This window comes from Eretmochelys imbricata, chromosome 11 (genome assembly GCF_965152235.1).
Source record: "Eretmochelys imbricata isolate rEreImb1 chromosome 11, rEreImb1.hap1, whole genome shotgun sequence".
In the NCBI taxonomy this organism is placed as follows: domain Eukaryota; kingdom Metazoa; phylum Chordata; order Testudines; family Cheloniidae; genus Eretmochelys; species Eretmochelys imbricata.
The window spans coordinates 6,837,292-6,848,542 of NC_135582.1; the positions used below are offsets into that span (position 1 = coordinate 6,837,292).

Consider the following 11,251-nt stretch of genomic DNA (forward strand, 5'->3'; position numbering starts at 1 on the left):
GCAATGGATGAAGTAATGCTTTGAATTCTACATTAGGTGCCATTCGTTGTTTACCCAGAATACAGTATTTGCATTAAATGCAAGGCTGAGTTCAATGCTTCTCGGTTTGTGTAAAGGTATTACAATTGGGCCTCTAGTTAGCCAGATGTATTCCAGTGGCTGTGCTTACCTAGTGAATAATTGTTACAGTCTTAATGAAAGTCTCCCAATAGGGCAAGAGAATTATATGGTAAAGGTATTTTCAAACAGAACACCAAGCGTCAGTTGTTCAAACCCTAGTCATTTTGAGTAATACCACCTTACTTTCTCAATGAACAGTCTTAATGAAGTTGATTAGACTCTTAATGGATGAACATACTGCTGTCACACTAATAGTGTGAAGAGTCTGGCCAATTCTTAGTAGACCTACAGCAATCCTGAGTTTGTTTTGCTGGTGAGCGCTCCTGTTTTTGATGGGGACACGGGCTGGAGGAGGGGTTGTGTGTTGTTACTTTTCTAGTCAACGGAGAGCTACAGGACAACCTTTTCTAACGAATGTCTGAGACAGATTTCCTGTTTCTCTCCTTAAGGTTGTTCCAAGACAAGCAATATACTTGCTTGGAATTATTAGTAACCAAAAACACTCCAAGGGCTATGTAGCGGACAATAAGTTGGATAGGAGCTTGACGTGCCAGAGCAATTTGGGGTGACACATACGGAAAACCAGCAATGATTAGAAAGGTAATAGCCCCTCTTTATATGGTGTGGTGCCAAGCATGCCTGGAAGATTGCATTGTCTACCCTACATTACTAGGAAGTATTGATAAACCAGAGAGAAGCTCTCTTTTTTGGTGGGGAGGGAGGGACAATACATTACTGCTCTAGTGTAAACACCAAGGGTGGACAGATGTTAAATGAGACTATAACTACTGCAGGAGTAATGGAATCAAATGAATAATGTATCAAGAACATTCCCAACAGAGAGATTCGTTACGTAGTGGAATAGTCTCCCTAAGAGAAGCGGCAAATGCCCTGGGTGCTTGAGAGTAGTTGGAGAGAAAACACTGGGATGTGTGCTGTGGGGGACAGCTCCGCTCTGACAGAGAGGTAGACTGGCTGACCTACAAAGCTATTTCTGTCTTTAGCGTCTCCACATTCAAACCCAGGAGACACTGGCAAAAAAGTTTAAGTCTGCCGGTGGCCATGGAGGCGGAGCAAACCAGGCTTTCTTGCGCTGCGTTTTTCGTGTGGAATATTTCAACGTTATGCCAAATTTCCGACCATCAGTTTGGCACTTGAATTCCAAACATGTTCCAGGCACACATTCACCATTTGGCGAGTTCTCTCCCCACCTCCCTGTTCCCACCCTATCTGAAACACTGCAGTGACTAGCACAGGCTTCAGAGAGAAAGCAAAGTCAAGAAAGCCAAAGGCATAAAGAAAGGTCTGTGTCTCCTACTCCCTGCCTTTTTGAGTGTCTTTGGGGTGCAGAGTATTCTCTGTGAGGAGAATGCTGTTTCTCCCTCATCTGGACTGGGCTGTGAAGTCACCTGTCCCCAGGCAGATGAGATTGCCCCTTTCCTGCATTGCTTTGCATACTGTCCATGGAAACTATTGCAAGAGAGGAAGGATGGCTCAGTGGTTAGGGCACTAGACTAGGACTCGGGTTCAATTCTTTGCTTCACCGCAGTCTTCCTGTGTGGCCTTGGGCAAGTCACTGTCACTTCGCCTCTCTGCTCCCCAACTGTTAAGTGAGAATACTAGGACTAACACCACCCTGCAAGGTAAGCCAATGTCTTAAGATTGTGACACAACCAGATGCAATGGAGAGGACAGATAATGCCCAGGATACTTGGAACACACAACTGGTATTATCATTGAGGAGCTGGGTCAAAGGATCAGCTGCTATGCACTGGGTTTCGCCCCCGTTTCTCTGAATTCTATTTTACTAGCTAAGCTTAGCACTCAAAATGAGTTCCCCCTTGCTTGTCACCCTGTGGGACAGGCAGCCCTCATCCTCGGTTGAATATATAGACATTCACATACTGAGAGACGTTGCCAACTTGTTTGACTTAAATTATACCCCACTAGCAAATCAAATTAGAGACGATTTGAGTAAATCTGCCTTCTAAAACAAAAGCGGATTTTCTCCAGGCTCAGCCATTTGTGGGATTAATGTGTCTAATGAGTTCCTATGTGCACAGTGTTTGTATTTTCATGTATACTAGAGCTGGATGAATTTTATTTAAAAAAATGCATATTTAGCCTTTTTTCCCCTCTAATTCACAAATCAAGCATCTGTCGAAGTCATAAGGATTCACTGATTGCTCGCTCATACCAGTAATGCACATGTCTACATTGAGGGCAGCACGAAGCTTTTTCCCCATGGCAGGTGATCCAGGAGGAATTTGTCCCTTGAGTTCCCCTGCACACAGTGTGAGCTTATTTGCAGCTACATCGGGGGTGCTACTGGCTAGTGCATGGGGGAAAGAGGAAGGGGCCATGGTCCTGGTCTCACCTCATTGTCATTCCTTCCCACCTCCTTGGATTGTCTTAGGAAGGGATTGCAATCATGCACCGCTGCTGTGCAGAGGCAAATGGAGAGCAATAGATCCCAGTACCCACCTCACCGCTGGGTGCCATCAGGCCAGGGATAATTCATGCAAAAAGTTATTGAAGCTCCAGGTTGTTCATATTGTCTACTGGTTTTCTGTGGCATGTGATTGGTGACCCAAGTCATATCATGTTGTCTCTACTCTCGAATTGAATGATAAGTTTTTTTAAAAAAAAACGAGATCAATCAACAGCCAATAGCATGTAATGCACTTGGCATAGGAATTTTCGGAATAATTTGTGGTAAAATTTGTACACTTTCCAGAATTCCCAAACCTTTCCCCCCCAATGCCCAGTATTTCAGCATTCATGCCACGCTCCCTGTCAGTTTCCGGGCCAGGGAAACGAATGATCCAACCAGCGGACCAAATTCGGTGATGAATCCTGGTCACATGTCACCTGAGGCACGCTGTACATACGCTAAGAAGTAGATCAAAGAAACTGGCCCCACAAATACCAGCAACCGAACACAGAGCTCTGATTGAAAAAAAAATATTGCACACATTTTCACCAAATTGGTTGCCCAGCCCCAAAGGATACCATATAGCCATGGGACAGTACTAAGCTATGCTATTGTATCACGCCTTTGGGTATAAGCCAATCTCCAGTTGCTGGGACCTGGGAGAAAGCTTTCACCAGAGTCAGGTTAGCCCAGTTACCTACTGCAGGGTTTCCTCTGAAGCAAACGGGTACTGGCCACCATCTGAGACTAGACAGACTGCCGGTCTGATCCACTGATAATTCCTGTCTACTCAGCGTTAAAGCCTCCATGCTCTCCTCTCCCACATTAGACATGCCTTGGGGGAAAACAAATTAATATACTAACCCTGGGCTCAGAGACCTTGCTAATGATCCACAACAACAAAGGAATTAGCTATTGAATATGACTGATGTTATGAATAAGAAACATCCAACAATGTATTAAGGGACCAACCCCATCTTTTGTCCTCAAATGCAGAAGACATTGCTCACCATGGAGATGGCTTAGGCCTGGGATGGCTGGATTTGAAGTGTCAATGGAGGAGATTTACACCGTTTGCACTCCATGGTATGTGCTCCCTGTGCTACTTTCTGAAAGGACAAGCTATAAAACAGAGTCAGTGGCTACGGTCTTGCAGAGGGCTGTCTCCAGCAGAATCCCACACCACTGAAGTTCTGTGTTGATCCTGGTGATGTGAATTGTTTAGTGTACGAGCCATTAACAGTGATTTGCTTTGAGGTCAAGGGAAGCTTTCTGTCAGTCTAGAAATGAAGGAAGCCTGGAGAAAAGGACAAAAAACACTAACTACAAAGCTATGTATTATAAGAGATTCTTAACAGAGTTATGATAAACTCAGCTGTTTCTCTCTGCTGGGATCCATGTAAACAGCTTCCTTAAATCTGGTCCATACTGTGTTCCCTTCCATAAGCCAAGAGCTCCAAGGAACACAAACATTTCTAAAGGAAAATTCCACTAGTCAATGAGTTTCATGTCATTTACCATCAACCCATGACTTTCTCCTGGTGCCAAAAAGAAATCAGACAGCATCTGTTTTCCACACCCAGCGGAGTTTAGACAAAAGATGGCAGAAATGTCATGAACATGCTGCTGTGGCATCTGAAGTCAAGCCTGAAACCCACTCCTGGTTTGTCCTTTGTCGAAATGCTGCATTCTGGAGAAATCCCTAAATAGAACTGGACGGAACTCTTCCTCCCATCTACCATCACAGGATTCCCAGGCACTTGACACAGATCAGTGTTCAGTCTCTAGCACAACTCACCAACCTCACGGTAGCAAGGAGGGTGGAAGAGAAAGGCCTCCATTATCTAACTGGAAAAAGTGACACAGAGAGGCTAAGTGACTTGCCAAGGTCACACACTGGATCAGTGGCAGACTGACTTCCAGTCCTCTGCTGTAATAACTGGACCACATTTCCTGCATTGCCATCTTTTGGGCATTCATCAGCTAAGAGATTCACCACTCAATGGTTTCAATGGAATCTCTCAGGAGTAGAGCACCAATTTTGTCTGAATTCACCAGGGAGGAACACCAGGCACAACAAGAGAAGCTAAAATTAGTTAGAACAATTCCATTTCACTCAAAGGTCCACACTTTACTTGCAGTAGAAGATGTTCAGATCATTCACTGAGAATAAGCTACTCGGACTTTTGATCCCTAGTTTATTTATGTAGGCAATATTAATTCATCTCTATTCATGTATGGCACCCACCACTCTAATATATCTTAAGAGAAGTTTCTGGAAGTAGAGTTTATGAAGGATTTTGTATTGTCTTATCAAAACGCTGTGCTGACAGTCTCTGAACATGAGCTTCTGCCAGACTCTGAACATGAGCTTCTGCCAGAAGTTTCCAAATTCTGTGATGTTCTACTGTAGATTGGCAGTGCTATCGAAAAGCAGGTAGCATTTTGCAGAGGCAACAGAGCCAAGATGATTTTTTCCATCTTTCTGGCGAAAAGACCAGACAAGGTCCCTCATGGCACATACAAAATTCAAATGGCTACATGCCTTCTCTTTTCATAAATTACTTTCCTATATTTTTGCAGCAAATATTGAGACACCTACTGAACATCTCTCAGAGCAATTTTTTTATTCCGCTACTGAATTCTAGGGTTTGGGTATTTTTGTTTGGTTTTAAAACCGCACACTGCTAGCAGGATTGCTAGTTAAAAATAAGATACTGGTGGATGTATTTTGGCATCCACTTTCTTCTCAGAATTCTATATTGCAATGCTGTCATCTCTTCAAATTCCATCACTTCCACTGATCCAGTGACCAGATGACATTATCGAGCAGCACAAATCTGCACAGAGCAATTAGACAATGCAGAGACAAAATTAACACAAGAAGTTAATTATCAGGGACATCAAACCAGCACTGTGTACACAAATTCTCCTGTTTCTCTGACACTAGGCAGACATGCTTATAACTGTAATGATGCCTCCTGTTTCACCTACTGATCCACCTAAAGTCTCCAAGAACTAACTGATTTTAAGACTTAATTACACAGGGCCAAATCCTGTTGGGCTCCACTCTATCCTTTGCCTTAAATGGGAGTTTGGTTGAGAAAAGACTGAAGAAACTATTACCGACAGGGGGAAATGAAAGGAAGCAGCCCCTGCACTCATTCAATTGTACCCCGCCACTGTTTCACCTGTGCACCTTAATTGGACTCAAGTTCTCATTCTAACTTGCTATATCACCCTCGTGCCCCAGTTTCTCCACCTATAAAATGGGAATAGCATCACTCATCTGTGAGCTAAAATTAGCAAACACTTGCAACATTCTTGGAAAGTTTGTGTTAAAATTGTTATGCGCAGAATCGCAATATTTCCCACAGTATGAAATTAACACGTTTCATGTTATCCGAGAATCCATTTGAAAACAATTTTCTCTTGCTGTTAATTGCATGAAAGACTTTGCTGTGCTTTCATCATAAACAACAGAACTGCAGACAGTTTCCTTATTTGATACAGAGATACTAATTGCCCTGGCAGTCGATAATGCCATCTGCTTGATGGGAGCACGATCCAAAGCCCACTGAAGTCAATACTTCCGTTGAACTGATTGGCTCTGGCTCAGCAGAACTGAGTGAATGTTAAGTAAAGACAATAATGCAGTGTATATGATACAAAGCAGTGATAATTAGGGTGTCTGGGGCTTTGGCATTGCATGGGCCACATTTTGAGAGAAATACCCAGAAGCCCTTGCATTAATGATCCCCTCTCATTCATGATCACACATCTCTAGAGTAACTATATCAATTCCTTACAGACAAAAAGTAAAGTATTCATGAATTTTAGCTTCTTTTGATGGCCATTTAGGAACTGGAGACAAAGAGCAAGAGCCAATACCAGGGGATCATCCCACTCTGCACAGCCTACCATCAAGTACTCCACAGACCACATTTTGAGCATCACTGGTCGACCCAACGGGTCTTTTTTAAGTTTATCATTTATGACCCTATGAAAATCAATTAGCCTATGGCAAACCTGGTGCCTCTTGGTCAATAGCGAGGAAAGCAGCATTTGCTCATTTAAACTAGTGTAAATCCTGACTAGCCCCCAGGGTTCCAAATAGCCAGCACTAGAGTCGCTACTGACTTGATCACATTTACATCTGTCCATCTCCATTGACCTCTACGTAGTTCCTTTTGATTCAGGGCAGCGCAAAGTGAGACTGGAGTCAGCAGACCCATCGTGTTTACTGCCTAAAAGATTCCTTTGTCCAATACATCATACTTGGTCTGACATGTCCATTTCTGTGACCAACTCTCATCGTTCATGCTTCACTCAACCCTTTGCCTGGCCATGAGCCACAATAAGTATTTCACTGAACAAAACAAAAAGATGTAGAGAGATAATCTCCTCATATAAAACCTGATCCTGTTCCACTGCGGTCAATGAGAGTTTTGCCATTGACTTCGCTGGGAGAAGGAGCTGTTCTATAGGAATTTAAGGGTTTGATCCTGAGCGGTGCTGAACATCCACAGCCTTGATTGGGCATTGCAAATGGGATTTCAGTGGAGTTTTTCAGAATCAGGCCCTAAATGCTAGTGGATTGGTGCCGTTGAATCTATGCGCACAGGGGCAAGGAAGAGACTGTAACAGAAACACAGCATTCATTACTTAAAGAATTACTTCCCACGTGCCCCCCAAAATGGGACTTGGGAGATGCCTCCTCTCTAAGAGAGATTCTTAACTTCCGACTTTTTGCCCATGTGAGAGATGGCAGCCAAGTAAAATCTGCACTTCAGAAGGGGGTGATTGCAAAAAAAATAAAATAAAAATACACTGTGCAGGATTTTAACTCTGAAGAGGCAGACACGGCCTGTATATTGTAGCGGTCAGTAGTCTCTTCCTAGCTTTAGTTTTCAGTGCTTTTCTCTTCGGCGGTTCAGGGTCAATGAAGGAGCTGTCCAGTGCCTATGCTACAAGTTAGCGCCACTTATCTTGAGATGGGGAAATTAGCATTTTATATATACACACACACACACGAACACACACACACGCTCTCTTTTCCCTGTGTTGTGTTCAGGGCTTTGGAGCGGAGCCCGGAGCAGCTCTGGAGCAGTGGAGCTGCAGGTTTTTGCCTGGAGCTGGAGCACAGCTCCAAAGCCCTGGCTGTGTTCTTACTTTTTATGCATGCTAGAAATATCCTGTATCCAATCACTGACAATTTAGGAATAATTTAGCCACTAAATTGCATCTCAAAACATGTAATTTTTTTTTTGTTCAAGAAGATTTAATCCGTTTTATGCAATTTTTCCCTGCCAGCTGATGAATGTAGAAATTAAAATGTCGCAAGACTATGTACGCAACATGGCTTTCAATCTATTTTCTGGCAATTAATATCCCAGGGAGAAATCCTGTTGCTACTGTAGTTATTTAATGTAATAAAGCACTGCAATGAAGCAAGGTTGAAGAATTGATGGAGTTGTATTAGCATTAGGTAATTCTAATCTCTCTAATGAGGTCTGCTGACCCCTGGCCCATCGCTTCATTTCAAAGCGGATTCTTTAGCAGTTCTTTGTTTAGTTTCAGAAAGATAGCAGAAGTGGGAATCATGAGACAAAAATTAAGAGATGTGAGGTAATTAACTCACCCAATGCCAAGACCTCTCAGAAACACAGTTGAAGGCAAAAGTAGATGCAAAAATACAGAATATAAAAAATTAGCAGGCTCTCAAGTTAAGAATACAAAACATACATTACTGCTATATTTGGTATTAATAGGACTCAGTATCAGAGCTGATGTTTCCTACTCCAAACACAGTTCTTTTCCACTAAGAACATTGGGCTCCCAATTCTGTTCTTGTTTACACGAGTGTAAACCAGGAGCGACTCCATTGAAGTCAATGGAATTACCCAGGGTAAATAAGATCAGAATCTGGTTCCTGGGCCAAAATGTTCAAGCGTGGGAGCCTAAATCGAGGCTTCTAAATCCATATTTTGGCTCCTATATAGAAGCTGCCCAGTTTTCAGACTACTCACAGTTCCCCGCAACGTCATTACAAGTTTCTGCGCTCAGCATCTCTGAAAAGGAGCTCATTTCGGTATCTAAATGTGGATTTAGGAAGCCTAATTCTAGGCACACAGAGATGAAGATTTTGACCCATATATTGATTTTTAATATATTGTTTCAAGTCCACAGAAGATGTAAGCTAGCTTAATTGCACTAAAGTCAATGGCGCTAGAATTTTGTCTGCCAACTGAAAATCTAGTCAGATGTGCAGAGATTTATTTTTTTTAAAAGCGGTGAAGAGTTTTCATACAGGATAAAATGATTGTGGTGTTCCTAGGACCTTATAGGTATTACAGGTTCACATAGGCTCTTTAGCTTAGCTCCCAGAGAAAGCACTTAAAGCCTACCCCAGGCTAATTCATTGTTCAGTGAAAAAGTAAAATCTGTGCAGTATAATAAAGCCATTGATCATTAGGCTTTAAAAAGATTGGCTTCTAAATATTTAGGAAGCAGTGTGTGTTCAGGGGAAAAGGTTTATTGGCACTGGGATATTAAACTGTCAACCATGAAATAGTAAAACTCATTAAAGCAGAGTTTCCTTTTAAATGTTAGAAATTAACTTTATTACTGTATCAGTAATGGCAAGCCTGAGTCTTAAATTGCCTGCCAGTTACTATTTGGGAATATTATTAAAACATATTAACCATATTTTAATTGGCTCCAAGAAAGAAAAAAAAAGTTCTCCCCGCCCTAGCATTTTTGTTGTTCATTTAAGAGCAACTGAACAGAAGAAGGGGGAAATATTCCTATTCATGTATTTATGGTGTTTATTGAATTTACTTTCCCCCTGTTTATGAAACGATTCTCTTTCTTTAGCTATGTCAACATGTGAAAATATGCCTCTTTCCAGCCTGCCAACGGAGGGAATCTATATGGCAATAGCGACCTCTAGTGTTCAAAAAAGATATCAGAACGCAGGCATCATTCTGTTCCACCTCACTACAGCAAAAATTTCATTTAGGCGAGATTCTTCTACCCTCCCTCCCCCTCGTTCCATAGCCACCATTATTACAGGAGTAAATTATTTTTACAAAATGGGTTAAAAACACATCAAGAGGGGTGGATATTAATCTGCTTCTACTTATTTCATGACCTGATTTCTGAAGTCATGAACAGATCTTTGGATTCTGGACTTCTTAAATGCATAACATTGACCTCTATCACTTCCCCAGCAAGAACTTATAGAAATACTATTCAGTACCTTCTGGGCAGACTCAGGTATCCCTCTTTACGCAGAGCGTTAACATTGCCCACCATTTCTCGTTTCAGTCTTTCACTGCCATCTCTTACTACTATTTATCTTACGATTATTAAGCAGCGCAAAAGGTCGTATTCACCATCTGCATGTTCATTACTGCACCAAGGGTTAGAAGAATAGAGGCAACCCGTAGACAGCTCTCTGTTCCCCTTTCACTGTGACACAGCAGATCCTACCATGCCTCACAATGATCATTGTCTGCAGTGACAAACACAGCTGGCATCACCCTAGGGCCAAAACAAATAGAAGGGGGGGTACTTTGAGAGAAATTATTTTATGGGATTTCTCTCATCCGATGAAAAGGAAACAGAAGTCAGACTCAGAAGAGAAAGATCTACCCACGTTTGGGTGCTAGGGTAGGAACACTAGGCATTGATCAAGTTTGGGTTATGGTGTTATTTAAAAACCACCGCACCTTTCAGGCTGCAGAGTCGTCTGCATTCCTCCTCCACCCCTATTCATGCTCTGGGAAGGTTTGAGGTCAGAACGCAATGTGGAATTCATCTCACTTTGGAAGTCGACCGGGTTTCACCCCTGGACCCCGCGCAGGAGCTGCTGGCCTAAAATGTATATCCGGGACGCAGGCAAAACGCTCGTGTCCTGCGGGCTAGCTAAGAGGAGACACGAATTCCAGTTCGGAAGGGGGGAGGACCTTTCAACACGCTGCAGGATCCGAGCCTCGAGCCTAGACCAACAGCGGCTCACTACTGGCATCTCGGCCGGCGCTCGTCCAAGGAGCCAGCCGCGCAAACAGGGCTTCGGGCAAGGAAGGATCAGGATCCACTTCAGCCTGAAGCCCCGGGCAGGCAGGACTGTTGCAAGGACCCTCTCCATCTGACTTGAACTTTGCATTTTAGCGCAAACAAACTCCTTAACTAGCCGGCGAGAACGCGGACTGAGCAACTCAGGAGCTTAGCTAACTTTCTTAGAAAGGTCACGTCCAATACCCTAGACGGTAGCTTTCCTCCACCCTGGCAAAACCCCCCAGAAAGCCGCTCATTTGCGCTGGTCTCTGGCACGCCCGTTGCTACTTACAATTGGTTGCTGTTCGTCCCAGATGCCACACACTGAAGAGCAGCAAAGCCAACCGAGCGGAGAGTTTGGGAGCAGACTCCATGGTCGGCACGGGGCGAGCGGGCGCCTGGCTCCCCCGTCTCAGATCGCCAGCCGGGCTCTCCTCGGGCTCGTTTACTCCATCCAGACGCTCCCGCTAAGGCGGGGGCGAGGGAGCCACTCCTCCAGCAATCTTCTTAAAGGAGCAGGTCCAGGCACACGGCGAGCCGACCACGGAAATCCCCCTCCAGAGCTCAGACTCAGCGAGCCAGGCGCCGGGCAGCTCCTTATAGGCGACAGGAGCGGCGCGCTCCACCTCCCCGCTG

At 43.8% G+C, this 11,251-nt stretch overlaps 1 protein-coding gene across 1 annotated transcript in view; it reads right to left on the reverse strand.

The window, feature by feature from the left end:
* The window catches only part of CNTNAP5 (contactin associated protein family member 5), a 414,256-nt gene extending 403,267 nt beyond the window's left edge, over positions 1 to 10,989 (reverse strand). The window contains exon 1 of the mRNA XM_077829822.1: positions 10,908 to 10,989. Within this exon, the coding sequence (XP_077685948.1) occupies positions 10,908 to 10,989 (82 nt within the window). The remainder of the gene's footprint in view (positions 1 to 10,907) is intronic.
* Between the last annotated feature and the right edge of the window lie 262 nt (positions 10,990 to 11,251).